Source organism: Ursus arctos, unplaced genomic scaffold (genome assembly GCF_023065955.2).
Source record: "Ursus arctos isolate Adak ecotype North America unplaced genomic scaffold, UrsArc2.0 scaffold_23, whole genome shotgun sequence".
NCBI classification, from domain to species: domain Eukaryota; kingdom Metazoa; phylum Chordata; class Mammalia; order Carnivora; family Ursidae; genus Ursus; species Ursus arctos.
In genome coordinates, this window is record NW_026622908.1 from 37,914,201 (window position 1) to 37,930,726 (window position 16,526).

Sequence of the window (16,526 nt, forward strand, 5' to 3'; positions counted from 1 at the left end):
AATACTTAGGTGTTCATTGACATGAAAAGCTGTCTTAAAACATGAAGCTACAAAAGCAGGTTATAAAACGTATATACAAGATGATCCTAATTTGGTGATTTTACAAAATCATAAATGTCTCTCTGTAAAATACATATTTCCAAGCAAAAGATTAAAAATCTAAATGAGGGGCACCTGGGTGGCTCAGTCAGTTAAGCATCTGACTTTGACTCAGGTTATGATTTCAGAGTCCTGGGATCGAGCCCCATGTTGGGCTCTAGCTCAGCGGAGAGTCTGCTTGTCCCTTTCCCTCTGTCCCTCTCCTGCTTGTGCTCTGTCTCCCTCTCTCAGATAAATGAATAAAAGCTTAAAAAATAATAAAATAATAAAATAAAAATCTAAATGAAACTATTATCATTGCTTATGTGTGGCTGGTGGGAGTATGGATGCTTTTATACTTTCTCTTCTTTTTTGTTATCTACATTTTCCAATTTTGTTCATCTAACTTAAAAGGCATTGAAATGCAATATGATGTTGCACTAATGAGTATCAGAAAGTACAAAGGGGCTGGAGAGAACGAGCACGTAAGTGTTTGGGTGTGCCAGAAAAGGCTTCCCAGGACAAAGGGGATGAAACTGTGAAAGCAGAGCAAGCATATTACAAAGTTTATAACTGGGACTATGTATCCACTTGGGGTGGAAGAGCATCAAGGATAGAAGGACTTTGGAATTAAATAAAGATAGGAGACAGGTTGGATTGACACGAGGAAGTAAAAAGTTCCTATAATACCCAGATAAACATTTCCAGCTGGCACAGAACTTGGAGAAAGAGAAAGCAGACAGGTGCCAAAGGAACAGAGTAAGTCCATTGACTTATTTATCTATCTCTTCACCCAAATCAATGGGCATAAACAGGAGGGCTGGTCTGTGTGGGTTCTCTGCAGCATCCCACCCTCTAGGTTAGAGGGATGAAGCCAACTCTTTGACTCTTAACTTAGGCCAAGAAGATAAACAAGGGAAAAGAAGTTATGAGAGGGATGAACAGGAAATGAAATAGGGAAAAATGAAAAACAGGACAGAAATAAAAAAGGACTGTCAGTTGCTGTAACACAGGTAAAAGATACTTCAAGAAAAAAAAATAAAAAATTCAGGGGCGCCTGGGTGGCTCAGTTGGTTAAGCCTCTGCCTTCGGCTCAGGTTATCATCCCAGGGTCCTGGGATCGAGCCCCACATCAGGCTCCCTGCTCAGCGGGAAGCCTGCTTCTCCCGCTCCCTCGGCTGCTCCCCCTGCTTGTGCTGTCTTGCTGTCAAATAAATAAATAAAATCTTTTAAAAAAATCAAAAGTTCATGCTAAGAGAGGGGACACATAGGAGGTTCAAATGTATGCCATTCCATGACTATTAATCAACAAGGGGAAGCAATGTCCCAGTGTGAGAAATCAGACGATAACATGGCTACCACAGGACTACACAGCCCAGCAAAAACACTGTAGCACTGCTTTTGTAACATATTTTAATTAAGGTGCTTTTTTATGGGGGAAAAAAACAAAAATAGGTGGGGAATATCACTAATTTTCACTAAGTCAGTATTTTTATTTATGTATGTACTTGGATGACACAGTAGAAATGATCTGGTGTTATGCTCCACTGTATGCTACAACCTTTTATCAAACTTAGCAGTCATCTTCACCCTATAATGTTAAAAGTGAAATTCATATGGAAGGGAGGAAGAAACTAGAATAAAGTAAATTATTCCAATTTTTATTTGTGACGGACCTGTCCTTTTAATCTTGTCAGACCTATTTTTTGATGTGTTTCTTGAGTTTACAAGTAACTACAGTTGGTCTAATTTTTAGATGAAAAGACAACTGATAGTACTTTACTAATAGTCAAGAAAAAAATTCCATGATAGGTTCAATCAATGAAAATAGTCTATTATTGGTTTCCCTTTTCTTACATCATTTTCAGGATTATCCTCATTTCGACTGCGTAATTACTTAGTTATTTCTGCAAGCATTTTTCCTTCCTTTTGTACCAAACTATGTAACCAGTAGAGCTGTTTACACATTAAGTCATTTTGGTGTAAAGTCAAAGGATTGAGACTGGCTCAACTCTTTAATTCTTTTTATAAAACCAGAACTTGACCCTGTAAGAATGCTTCTGAGACTAGCATAATCATTATAAACCATTAGTAATCTGGATTCTATATAGAACTCATAGAATAGGGCTTAGTCCAGAAAGTAAACAGCAGATACTAAATTTAAAAATGTTGATAAATAAATGAGAAGACTTAGGTTTCATATTACATTTCTCAATGAAACAAACAAAACTGACAATAACAGGAAAGGAAGGAGGCAATGAGATCACATACACGTAGAAATTATTTAATTGCTTTAATACTTAAAAAAAATCAAGAAAAAATCTTACTCTGATTAATTTCTGCATCCTGAGCTCTCATCTCCTATCTCCTTGGTGTTGGCATTGACCTTTTGAGTCCAATCTCCATTATAAACTTTTCATATGCCTACATCCACTTCTGAAACCTAGCCTTTGGGCTCTGATAACAGGATAGCTACCTTTTATCGAGTGCTTGCTATAGGCTGGGCAGCTTCAACAGCTTACTAAGTATTAGGATTACTTGATCTTCATACCAGCCACTTTGAGTTTTTTTGTAATTTACTTAAATTCAATTTAGTTAACATATACTTATTATTATTAGTTTCAGGGGTAGAATTTAGTGATTCTTCAGTTACATATTAACACCCAGTGCTCATTCCTTCAAGTGCCCTCCTTAAAGTCCATCATCCAGTTACCCCATCCCCTCACCCACCTCCCCTCCAGTAACCCTGTTTGTTTCCTATAGTTAAGAGTCTCTCATGGTCTGCCTCCCTCTGTTTTTATCATATTTTTTGTTCCTTTCCCCCAGTATCCTCCGTTTCGTTCCTTAAATTCCACATGTGAATAAAATCATATTGTATTCGTCTTTCTCTGACTTATTTTGCTTAGCATAATACCTTCTATTTCCATCCCTGTCAGTGCAAAAGGCCAAGATTTCATTCTTTTTGATGGCCAAGTAATATTCCATCATATACATATACCACGTCTTCTTTATCCATTCATCTACCAATGGACATCTCGGCTCTTTCCATATTTGAGCTATTGTGGACATTGCTGCTATAAACATCGGTGTACATGTGACCCTTCAAATTACTTTGCTTGTATCCTTTGGATAAATACCTAGTAGTGCAATTGCTGGGTCAATGGGTAGCCCTATTTTTTACTTTTTGAGGAAACTCCATATTGTTTTCCACAGTGGCTGCTCCAGTTTGCATTCCCACCAACAGTATAAGAGGGTTCCCCTTCTTCCCCATCCTCACCAACATCTATTATTTCCTGACTTGTTCATTTTAGCCATTCTGACTGGTGTGAGGTGGTGTCTCACTGTGCATTTGATTTGTATTTCTCTGATGCCGAGTGATGTTGATCACTTTTTCATGTGTCTATTAGCTGTTTGTATATCTTTTTTAGAGAACTGTCTATTCCTGTCTTCTGCCCATTTCTTGACTGGATTATTTGGTTTCTTTGGGGCGTTGAGCCTGATAAGTTCTTTATAGATTTTGGATACGAGCCCTTTATCTGATATGTCATTTGCAAATATCTTCTCCCATTCAGTAGGTTGCCTTTTAGTTTTGTTGACTGTTTCCTTTGCTGTGCAAGAGCTTTTTATCCTGATGAGGTCCCAATACTTCATTTTTGCTTTTGTTTCCCTCGTCTTTGGAGAGGTGTCTAGCAAGAAGTTGCTGTAGCCAAGGTCGAAGAGGTTGCTGCTTGTGTTCTTCTCTAGGATTTTGATCAACTCTTGCCTCACAGTTAAGTCTTTCATCCATTTTGAGTTTATTTTTGTGTATGGTGTAAGAAAGTGGTCCAGTTTCATTCTTCCTGCATGTGACTATCCAATATTCCCAATGCTATTTGTTGAAGAGACTGTCTTTTATCCTTTGGATATTCTTTGCAGCTTTGTTAAAGATTAGTTGACCATAGAGTTGAGGGGCCATTTCTGGATTCTCTATTCTGTTCCATTGATCTATATGTCTGTTTTTGTGCCAGTACCATGATGTCTTGATGATTACAGCTTCATAATCCAGCTTGAAGTCTGGAATAGTGAAACCTCCAGTTCTGGTTTTCTTTTTCAACATTACTTTGGCTATTTGGGGACTTTTCTGGTTCCATACAAATTTTAGGATTGTTCCAGCTCTGTGAAAAATGGTGATGGTATTTTAATAGGTATTGCATTGAACGTGTAGATTGCATTCGGTAACATAAACATTTTAAACTATTTGTTCTTCCAATCTATGAGCATGGAATATTTTTCCACTTCTTTGTGTCTTCCTCAATTTCTTTCATGAGTAACAAAACAAACTCCCTCCCTCTGTTGTCCTTCAGATGCAATGAACTCAGGGAAGGTTAATATATACAAATACTTTACAAAATCAAATAGGAATTGGAAAATAAAATTACTCCTATCTTCCCCTCCTTGACTTCCTTTGAACTATAGGGTGTATAGATTCCAAAGTCAAATGAGGATCATGTTCACATTGGTTGTCATTACCCATTACTTGCTCACTTGCTCTATAGTATTTACATAGAAATTTGACATTTGACAAGATTTTCTTTAACTTTTTTTGTGGGTAAATTGATCTGTTTGATGTGTTTTGTAGTACTTAGGACACAATGATGTCATCCCAGCCAACAACCCAGCCCCGAATGTATGAAACCATACTCAATCCTTATCCACGAAGCCACATCATGGCTCCTGGGTCTCAACAACCTGTGAGTTTCATACACCTGGGAAACCAAGCTCAGAGTGGTCAGCCTCCCTTCTTCGGGTCTCCAGGAATCATCACCAACAGTCAGCAAGGCCCAGTAAATACACAGGTGGTAAACCCAGCTACAGGAACAGAAACCACAAACTTCAGAGAAGACGCAAAGATATTAGGGGTAAGTCTACTTACTATGAGAATTTTAATTTTGAACTTGCAAGGTTATATTGTACTTCTAAGTTATAGGTGGAGAGACGTTTTTGATCTCATGACCTACATCCAATCATTAAAAAGTTCTGTTACTCTGGAAACCGTGTCCCTTTAAGGAAGAAATAATTCATCTGCATATAGACTTTACCCTGAGTTCACTTTATTTTAGATTCAAGCAAGACTCTAACAGGTGACAAAGGACTCTTCCTAGCAGGATGATTCAGTAACACTGACATTATGGGAACAGCACTACTTCTAGCTTGGTATCACTTCTGTAAAAGACATTTTGGGCACCCTCAATCCTGTCTCAGATTAGTCGCAAGCCCGGTATTTGTATATAGGTGAATTCACATTAAAATGAACACTGACGGCTGCCTTAAAAACAGAAGCAACTATAAATGGGCAGTCTGGGGAAACTGGGTGTAGAAAAATTCATGGCCATTCCCTCTGCTGTGCCTTTCACTCAGGGCCTGTGCAGGCGTTATCACTTAACTGCCATGTTACTTCTACAAAGGGCGCTTCGAACGCTCATAATCTTGTTTATGTAAGCACTGTAAGACATGCTTGTGAAGATTCCACCTGCAGAGACAGAATTGCTAGTTTTTGCTGTGCTTTCCAGGTACCTCATACATGCCACTAACGATTCCACCACACAGTACTGCCTCTCCCTGTGTGCAGTTCTCAATTCTCTGCTGGAGCACTCAGTATGTTATACTAGTGCCCATTATGTACCAGAAACTTGTCTAGCCATCTCACTACCTATTTCAAGTTTCACCACTTTAGAAAAGTAGAAATGAGCATTGCCCCCTCTAGCAGGCAGGTCTAGGCTGTGGGGGTGGCCCCTCATCTCCTCCTCCTGGTAGAGAAAGGAAATTTCCTGCTCCCACTGAGCAAAGGGACAAACTAGCACCCCACAAAGCCAGCCCCACAAAGGTGTGGGGAATACTACAGAGAACAAAACAGACATAATCTCTGCCCTCATATAGATTAGAATCACAGACCTCAGACTACACACATAAAAAAGAACTAAAGTACATGATGTGTTAGAAGGTGATAAATGATATGGACAGAATAAAGAAGTGTAAAAGGGATAATCAGTACCAGGCAGTGAAGTGTATGGGTCACAATTTCAAGTTGATCAGAGTAGGCTTTCCTTAGAAGATGACATTTGAGCAAAGACATGAAGGGAGGAGCAAGCCACGCAGATATCAGGGTAAGAGCTTCCAGGTCAAGTTGGAAAGGTCTTTAGAGGAAAATGTGAGTGCTGTGTTTGAAGAATGGGGAGGAGGCCAGTAAAGTAGAACAGTATGATGGAGGGAGACCATCATCTCAAGGAGGGCAGAGGAGGGGTGGGGGCCAGACCCTGGGAGGCCTGGAGGACAGGGGCTCTGGCTTGTACTCCAAGTGGAGTGGGGAAACACTGGAGCATTCTGCTTTTGAACAAACGGGTACACAAGAAAAGTACTTTAAAGTGACGGATGCCATTTTGTTTTTAAAAGCCGCAGCTGGCAAAAGCTACTTCGTCTCCCTGAAGACTATACACTCACGCTATTACCAGCTCCCAGCCACCACAGCAATGCAGGGGCCTCAGGTGGTAGGACGTGCAACGTCTGCCCCAACTGACTCAGAACGCAAAGAGTTCTGTGGCCAAAACTCCAGAATGAGTTAAATGACCACATTACGGTCTGGCCCGTAGGCAAGTTTGGTCAGTAAACGGTAGAGTCAGCGTTACACTGGGAGAAAAGTAAGCCAGTATTAATCCAATATCTACCTGCCATCAAGATGACAGCAAGGAGGAGAATAAGAAGTTTGTGGCCAGACAAGTGAATTGTTCTCCAAGGAAGAGCTTGTAACAACCAGTTATAATGCCTAATGCAGGAGTTCTTCAACTGAGATCCATGACTGGTTTTAGCCCATGACACCGCTGAAGTCACATGCAAAAGTGTGGTGTGTGTATGGATGGATGTGTAGGAATAGTCTTTCAAGGAGAAGAGTCATAGCTTTTATGATTCTCAAAGAAATTCATTAGTCAAAGAAAATACTAATCTCTTAGCATTATTTAGGAAGCTGTGATTTTTTTCCAATTCTGTTTCAACTCAATAACTTAACCGTATTCAATAGCAAGTTATTAAAGAAATAAACATAGCAATCTTTGTATTTGCAGTCTCCTTGGACAGATAAGATGTAAGCTTGGGAAGAAACAAATGGTAAATCTAGAGTTAGCTTCTGGCCAAAACTAGAAGCGCCTATTTCTCACAAATTTGTTTATTCAGGATGAAGGAAAGTTTTGCTCTAAGAGGTACAAAGATGTACCCCCTGTCTTTGAGAATATGTCTTGGCCAAAAAGAAAATGTTTGCATACCCGCAATTTAAAAAAAGAACAATATAAATGAGTACAAAACCAAGTAATAAGATGTATAATTTACAGGTAAAACAGAAATTTACATCCTTAAAAAAAGGGGGGGGGCGCCTGGGTGGCTCAGTCATTAAGCATCTGCCTTCAGTTCAGAGCGTGATCTTGGCGTTCTGGGATCGAGCCCCACATCAGGCTCCTCCGCTATGAGTCTGCTTCTTCCTCTCCCACTCCCCCTTGCTTGTGTTCCCTCTCTCGCTGGCTGTCTATCTGTGTCAAATAAATAAATAAAATCTTTAAAAAAAAAAAAAAGAAATTTAGAAAGAAAAAAGATAGCTTAAATTGACTAATATAATCAAGATAACTTCATGGAAGAGCTGGAGCTAAGCCTGAGGGGAGGCCATATTCAATAGTTAAAGACATGGGTGCTGGAATCAATTTGCTGTATTAACTTTCCAGATCTGCTGCTCAGTAATTGTGTGGACACTGCTATGGTCTGAACGATGTCCCAAAACTCCTATGTTGAAATCCTAACCCTTACAATGATAGTATTAGGATGTGGGCCTTTAGGAGGTACTTCTTAGTTCGGGAAGGTGGAGCCCTCATGCATGGGCTAATGAAAGAGGATCCTCAGAGATCCTGAGCGTTTTCCACTACGTGAGGACCCAGTGAGGGGATACCATTAGCAACCAGGGAGAGAGCCCTCACCAGAAGAACCTTCATGAACTTGGAACCTCCCAGCCTCCAGAACTGTGAGCAATATATTTCTGTTGTTTAGAAGCTACTCTGACGGTAGCACCACATTTCTTATAGCAGCCTGAGAAGACTAAAACAGACACTTCTGTGTCTCCAACCAGTCGCTGGGAAGAGTATACGAAACAATAAATGTGAAGTGTTTAGAATATTATCAAATATGCAGTCAACGGCCCATAAATTCATTGATACTTCCTTCATGGATGTTTTCCCCATAACTAGGATCTTCCAAATAGAGAATAGGTCCATTTGAAATAGCCATAAAAGTCATAGTTAAAGCATTTTTTTTCAGTCTTTTAGAGGCTCTCAGGGGACACCAATGCGTGCAGCACCTTCTGAAGAACTCCCCTTGCACCACCCTTAAAGCCACCCAAATACCTCAGACAAGGCCTACACTGAGGGCCTGGCTCCAGTGTATGCCAAAATCTTCATGGTCCACCTCGCTGTACAGGTAGCATGCCTAAAGGACACTCGTGGAGCTTGACAGAGGGGACAATAAATAAGCAGCAGCAGCAATGTCAGTAAATGTTTCATTAGTGCCTGTAAATGAAGAAGCAACTTTAAAATGCCTGTTTTCTTTTTTCAGGCAATCCAGATCATGATTGGATTGATGCACATTGGTTTCGGAATTATTTTAGGTTTCATGAACGTCGTTTATGGACAAGTTTTGGGATTTGCTTCCTTTGCTCTTATTAGTGGATATCCATTCTGGGGTGGCATCTCTGTGAGTAGACTGCTAGAATGCCTCTCCTTCTCAGTTTATCGAGGACAGCTACCCCCAGCCTATGCACAAGTCATTTGCTGATAAGCCCCGCATCTGATCAGCTGGAAAATTGAGAAATAACAGCTCTGGTTGGGTAAATAAGGGAAAGATTCTGTTCTCCATTTTAACCTGCAGCTTAAACTCATACCCTCAAGTTTACTCTGTTCAAGTAACCAACAAGTCAAAGTTTTAGTTCCCAATTACGTTTTAAATGGAAATGTATACACTGGGTGGAGAGAGGCAAAAGGAGGTGACAGGAAGCATGATTAAAACTATGCAAGTGATAATGACAAGAGACTGAGCTGTGAGCTTGGAGGTCATCAGAACAAGGTAAGCTCACAAAATAATAAGCTCCTATCATGCAGAAAAACTAAGGAAAGAAAAAAAAAGGGGGGAGAAGTCAAATGGAAACAATCTCTGAAGGTTACTCCAGAAAAATGGAGAAGTAGGAGAGGAATTTTTGAGAGGGAAACTAGATGAACACAAATAGACCAATCTTTCCTACAAAGAGAGAAGTTCCCAGGACTGAAGAACCCATCTTTCATAAATAAATGTGTCTGTTTCTACAGTTCATTACTACTGGTACTCTCTCTATACTGGCATCCAAGAAGCTTTCCCCTAGTCTGGTAAGTCAGGATATTTCTACTTTTTAAACTCTTTTGAAGATTCATTTAATCGATTTAGAAAGGAAAACTGAGAAAGTGGATTCAGCAAATGCAAAGGGGAGTGCTTTTTCCCAAAAATATTTCTATAGATTGCCTCTATGGTATGTGTGCCCCAGCACGGTCCACACAATTCGCCACTCAGAAATGGAAGAGCCCCACCTTCTGACTCTTTAATCACAAAAGTGAGAAGTGGTATAGATAAGGTTGTTTAGCTTATCCTAAAGGTTACCTGGCTCAGCTGGGTCACACTGCATTAGGGGAAGTCCAAAGCAGAATATAGGAGTCAGGAAATACCCACCTGCCACCTCACTATCAAAGGCTCTATTATTCATTTGCCATTTCTCAGTTCTGCCTTGCCTTGTATTTTTATGTTTTATTTGCACATATCTCCTATTTTTACTCAGATTTTACTTTTGTTTTACACTGTGTTAAATCATCACTAAAAGCACCAACTGGGTACGCAAAAAGAGTTTATAAAAATAATCACTGAGACAGGTCTTTCAATTCTCTTGGTCACAGCTCTCCACCTTTTGCAATTTTCTGGTCTACTTTTGAAACAGGAGAAAGAAAATGATTTGCCAAGAAATAGCGACAACTAGAGCAGAGGTGGTTTCAAGATTATATTTAATTCAGCACAAGAGGAAAGAATGGAAAAATGGGAACACAGAACCATGCTGCTCATGTTCTCCTAGAAACCAGAGACTAGACTACAGGCTATAACAGACACTAAACTAGACACTAAACACTAAACTAGAGACTAGACTAAAGAGTAGGCTAAACTAAACTGAACTAAACTAAATCAGCCTAATCCCAATTAACCACTTCTGTTGTAATCAAAAAAAGAAAGTAGAACACCCTTTCTCTGCACCATTTATGGATCCTTCCCTCTAACTGGGGTTGTCTCAGCACAGAAGCTGTCCATTTGGAGAAGACAACTACTAAAATGGTACCTGAAGCAATTTTTTCCAGCAGCCTTTTAAAGGCCTCCAGGGGACCCTAAGCAATGCTGAAGCAATCATGCATTCTAAAGAACTCAGCCACTGCTGGCAAGTCAGCTGCAGACTTGACTTCCCAATTAGTCTGCTAATGTCAAAATCTTCTTGTAGAAACAGGAAAGTTTTGTACTCTACCCATACACTTCTACCCACAAAAACCTACTGAGTTCCTCATTCTAAATCTGGGGTTTTTTTATCTAGTCCCTAGAAAGACTTCAGGGTTTTCATCAATTTCTAAATTTATCAGCAAAGATGCTTTTGCATACATGCTTTTCCACCTATAAAATTGGATGCTATGTAGTATTACCTCATACAGTGGTTGTAAGATATTGTATTTAAATAATTTAACACAGTGCCTGTCACAGAAAAATGTTCATTAATGGTTTATTTGTTGTTTTATTTCTTTAAAAAGGGAATATAATTGTTACTGTGCATGAGGCTTTTAGGCAAGCCTAATAGATGAGCTTCTGCTCTGTATTATTTACATTTTTCTACAGATTTCAGAAGTACACTACATTTAGGCTGCATACAAAATAGTTTTCATGAAAACTCAAAAAGGAGAGGAAAAAAAGTCATTTCAGCTTCAAAAATTTTTTCAAGATTTCAAAGATTAAGAACCATTACATGTAACTGATTCTTACTTCATTTAATTTTTTTCTCCTATATATGATTTTTCCTGTCATCTCCATTAGATCAAAAGCAGCCTAGGAATGAACATTGTCAGTGCTTGCTTTGCCTTCATTGGAGTGATTCTGCTGCTGGTGGACGTGAGCATCAATGGCCTACCCAACCAAGACTACTGGGCAGTTGTAAGTATCACATGATCTACCACGGGCCTCCTCTCCACTCTCACACAGCAGGTCTATTTTTTATCTCTTATGACTGTACAGTAGCCCTAGTGGAAAATCCTTTTTTCTATTCCAGCCCTACTCCTGGTCACGTGATCTCCAGGACTGCAAAATAAAGTGGGAGAGCTACCTCTACAGAGGAACTGGGGCAGAAAGGACATCCTTTATTGGTCTCACTGTTAACCACGTGAACAATGGGGAAAACACCTAAAGACACTAAAGATACCCAGATAGAATTTTCCAAAGACTTTAAATTCTATGTAAATAAGACAGTCAAGTTACTGAGTAGTTTTATGTTAGAGTAAGAATGGGATGAGGGGAGACTGGCTGCCATAAGGACATTTCACTTTATTAGAGAAACTCAAAGAATGAAGCAACTTCAAAATGAAACACATGCTTCTGAATGTTCCCAAAACAGAATCATCCATTATCAATCATATTAAGCAAAGCATGGACTCTGACAATTACCCCAAGAGCAGAGAAAGTGTACAGAAGCAGTTTTAAGTAGGAAAGAATATGAGGGAACTTCTGGTAAGTGAGGTGGATAGAAGCAAGAACACAAAATGTATCCTCTATAATACCAAATTGAAAAACAAAAATTACTCAAAAACTACCTTTTAAATTGGCATCCAAGTGAAAAACCAAATGATTCTGCTGTGTCTCAAGGTGGAAGAAGAAAGTACAGCTCCCGATCCTGTCTTTTACTCCCCAGAAATAAAACTAAGAAAAGCAGGACACCAAAAAATATGGACAAGTCTCACTAATGCTCTCCCATCTGGAGTTAAGAAGATTTAGGTGGACAGCAGTCAATTCTAAGAAAGTATAAAGCAGGGGCACCTGGGTGGCTCAGTCAGTTAAGCATCTGACTTCAGCTCAGGTCATGATCTCAGGGTCCTGGGATCGAGTCCTGCATCCAGCTCACCACTCAGCGGGAAGTCTGGTTGTCCCTCTCCCTCTCCCCTCCCCCTGCTTGTGCACTCACTCTCTCTCTCGCTAATAAAATCAGAAAGAAAAGAAAAGAAAAGAAAAGAAAAGAAAAGAAAAGAAAAGGGAGGGAGGGAGGAAGGAAGGAAGGAAGGAAGGAAAGGAGCGAGCAAATCCTGAATGGTAAAAGCCCCTGTGTAGCACCCCAAAACCTCAAGAAAAGTAGGAAAGGGCACCAGAATTAACATCTTCCAGTGCACCTTGATAATGTGGAGGAATGAGCAGAAATCCACAGGAACAAAATATACCTCTCACCTTGGGGCAGGTCTGAGTATAGACATTTCTCAAAAGAAAGCGAAAGCAAAGTCTACATTCACTAGCAAGAATTGTGCTCAGTGCCAGCTAAACCATTTCTTTCACTTCTACAGCTGCATGGTTAGCACTCATTAAAATGAACATAAAACAATATGTGGCCCTGAAATTGAAGCTGGAAACAAGGAAGACAAAGTGGATGCAGTTAAGTAGAAATATAATTAAGGAAAAGTCGCCTACACCATATCCAAGCAATCATAAAGCCTGTATACAGTTGTTCACTTTAAGAATGAGAAAATTGAAAAAAAAAATGGTAGAGAAACTATCCAAATACATTAGAGTGATTAAAGGAAGAAATGAAAGGAAAAAAGGAAGGAAAAAGGAAAGAAGACTTAAGATTCCCGTGGGTTAGGGGGTCAGCAGAAACACTCTGATGTCTATTATTTATTTTCAGCAAAAGATACAATTAACTGATTGGAATAAAAGATATATCAGACAATAAAATGGATGCAAACACATGTGCCCTCCCGCTTCCTCACAAGATATGCCATGGTTTGATGGGGATGCGAGTCACATAAATCGGGAATACAATGAGTTTCCTCATTCTCGTGGTTAGATTCCTTACTAATCTGCAAAGCCACAACCTCAAATTTTAGCTCAAATTCCTATCCTCTGAAACAGTGACTCCAGTCTGTGATTACCACATGACCCAGACATAGCACTTGGGTTTCAGGAGTTGGTATTCAATTCAATCCTAGGTATACATTTTTCAATCTAACCCAGAGACAACAAAAGTAATTTCCAAGTAGCAGGTCAAGCCATGTTATAACCATAGCATGTCAGTCGTACAGATTTAAAAAAAAAAATATGGAAGAAACATTACCCAACTATCTACAGAAGATTCCCCATGAGCATTTTATACTATTGAAAATCATTAACAAGAAAATAAAATGACAGGGGCGCCTGGGTGGCACAGCGGTTGGGCGTCTGCCTTCGGCTCAGGGCGTGATCCCGGCGTTATGGGATCGAGCCCCACATCAGGCTCTTCCGCTATGAGCCTGCTTCTTCCTCTCCCACTCCCCCAGCTTGTGTTCCCTCTCTCGCTGGCTATCTCTGTCTCTGTCAAATAAATAAATAAAATCTTAAAAAAAAAAAAAAAAGAAAGAAAATAAAATGACAGAAGGAAATAAAAAGAACACCAACTGAGTACCCCAAACCACTATTATAGATCTAGTAAAAAAAAATCACACACAGCAAGAAATAGAATGGACTCAGGTAAAATGGTAGAGAGAAAAACTGTAATCACAGTCTTCACACAAGAAAATGATAAATATATTAAATAATTAGAGAGAAGATGATAAACATGGAAGACAGGCAAGTTTCATCCAACATAATAAGTGGTTTCCCTGAGTTAGAGAATCCAATAAAAGGTACAGAAAAAAAAGTATCCAGTAATACTGAAAAACAGATCCTGAAATAAGAGAATAACTGAATTTGTACACTGAAAGGGAATAACCTATACTGGGAGAAAGAGATGTAAACTAATTGAGATAGATGATATAGATATAGATATAGACCCTTGTTACAACAGAAGGTACAACAAAGGATTTTTTAAGGTTTTAGGCAGAAAAATCCAATTGCCTATGAGCTGGAAAAAAAAAATCAGTGTGACTCAGTCTCCACCACAGCAACATTCAATTAGGGAAGACAATGAAGCAATGTCATAAAGTTTTGACGAACAGAAACTGTGACTCAAGAATAACACATCCAGGGGCGCCTGGGTGGCATAGCGGTTGAGCGTCTGCCTTCGGCTCAGGGCATGATCCCGGCGTTCTGGGATCGAGCCCCACATCAGGCTCTTCTGCTATGAGCCTGCTTCTTCCTCTCCCACTCCCCCTGCTTGTGTTCCCTCTCTCACTGGCTGTCTCTATCTCTGTCGAATAAATAAATAAAATCTTTAAAAAAAAAAGAAAAAAGAATAACACATCCAATAAAATTCTTGTACAAGTATAAGAGCAAAAGGAAGATACTCTCAGTAAACAAAGATAACACACTGGTGCTTAAAAAAAAAAAAAGGAATATTCTACCACACAGAAGGTAAATTAAATCAAGATTCAGAAGGGCAGGGAGAAGCTGTGTAAGATGAGTGAAGAGCACTAAACCATTTAAATATTCATCTAAAACTGTGAGACTGAACAACTGGAGAAATGACAGCTATAGAAGTGAATATAAAGCTTTTAATGTTTACCCCCCAAAAAATAAAAACATGAAAAATGACATAATCACCAAAAACTGGGGGGTGAAGAGAGGGAAGATGAGAGAGATGTCAAATGAGAGCGCCACTTGGCTCATTTTTCATAGCAATCATTTCATACTGTCTAAAATTGAAACTTGTCAGTTTAAAGTTACTTCAACTTCTTCATGGGTTCCCTAAACTTTTAAATTTTTGCAGACTTAATTTACTTATTTCTATTCTTTTAAAAATCAAGTAATACTTTCACTTCAAAATAGTAAGTACAAAACCATTCCATTCTTCAAGAACGGTGTTTCTAACTCTTGCTCTCTCTCATCCTCTCTCTTGTTGTGCTTCCTCTCTTGCTGTCTCTCCATGCATCCATTTCTCTATCTGCCTTTTGGCCTCTACATAGAGATCTAGAATAACAGGCATCAAATTTCAATTTTCCTTATTTCCAGGCAGTGACATTAGGGATGACTGACTGTTTTCTATATAGCTTGATTTTTTTTTTAATAAGTAGGTAACATTTTTATAAAAACAAGAAAGCCATTGAAAGAAAAATATATATATATATACTTCCTTTCTAATGTTTCTAAATAGTCTGGAGAAAAGGAAAGTCTTCTGGCATCTTAAAGAAAATTCAAAATTAATTCACATTCCCCTGTAATAAGCATTTGAGGATAACAGAGAAACAATCATGGAGTAAGTTGAGTAAGAGCAATGGCACATTTGATGAGTCAATAACCTTCTCAAGCCTTTGTGAAGACTTCTTGATTAATCAACATCTTGGTGTGTTTTTTCCTGATTTCAGCTGTCTGGGAAAGGAATTGCAGCCATGCTGATTATCTTCTCCCTCTTGGAGTTCTGCACAAATTGTACTACAGCCCATTTTGCCAAACAAGCAATCACCAAAAACAACAGGGTGAGCTGGGCGTCTTTTCTGTAAAATACTGTTGAGTATGTGCTGGAGAAATACAGACAAGTGTCAGCTAAGTCCCACCGTGGGTTAACCAGAGTGCACTTTGTCCTCGAGTCATGAGGCGGGGAGCAGGGTGGGGCACAGAACACAATAGGATTGTAGTAACAATACCGCTTGTTTTATTCATTCCAGCCTGTCCTGGTTATTCCCAACATGTATGCAGCCAGCCCCTTGGCACCAGGATTTTCTTAAGCTCCTCCCAGAAAGGATGGCTACTTCACTTATGCCACTTAAAAAGGAGTGGTGCCTCATATTGCATGGTGCACTGGGTGTTATACACAACTAATGAATCATCGAGCCTTACATCGAAAACCGGGGATGTACTGTATGGTGACTAACATAATATAATAAAAAATCATTATTAAAAAAAAAAAAAGGAGTGGTGCCTGGGTGGCACAGTCGGTTGTGCATCCGACTCTTGGTTTCCACTCAGGTTGTGATCCTGGGATGAGGCCCCCGCGTCAGGCTTCGCGCTCAATGTGGACAGTTTCAGATTCTCTCTCCCTCTCCTTCTGCCCCTCCCACTCATGTGCATGCATGCTCCCCTCTCCCATAAATAAATAAATAAATAAATAAATAAATAAATAAATAAATCTTTAAAAAGAAGTTGGTTAAAAACAAAAAGGAGCACCATGCAATCTCATGAGGTTAAACTGCTCTTTGAGAACTTCTTCAGAAGCTGGCCTCTAC

The 16,526-nt window shown here is 39.4% G+C and overlaps 1 protein-coding gene across 1 annotated transcript; it reads left to right on the plus strand.

Annotated features, from left to right (window-relative positions):
• Positions 1 to 790: 790 nt before the first annotated feature.
• On the plus strand, positions 791 to 16,218 carry LOC113246944 (membrane-spanning 4-domains subfamily A member 12). The gene is made up of 7 exons (XM_048217652.2): positions 791 to 837; positions 4,697 to 4,976; positions 8,701 to 8,838; positions 9,447 to 9,503; positions 11,230 to 11,346; positions 15,669 to 15,779; positions 15,969 to 16,218. The coding sequence occupies exons 2-7, from the start codon at positions 4,710 to 4,712 to the stop codon at positions 16,026 to 16,028; spliced, it is 750 nt and encodes a 249-aa protein (XP_048073609.1). The 5' UTR covers positions 791 to 837; positions 4,697 to 4,709; the 3' UTR covers positions 16,029 to 16,218.
• Positions 16,219 to 16,526: the final 308 nt, after the last annotated feature.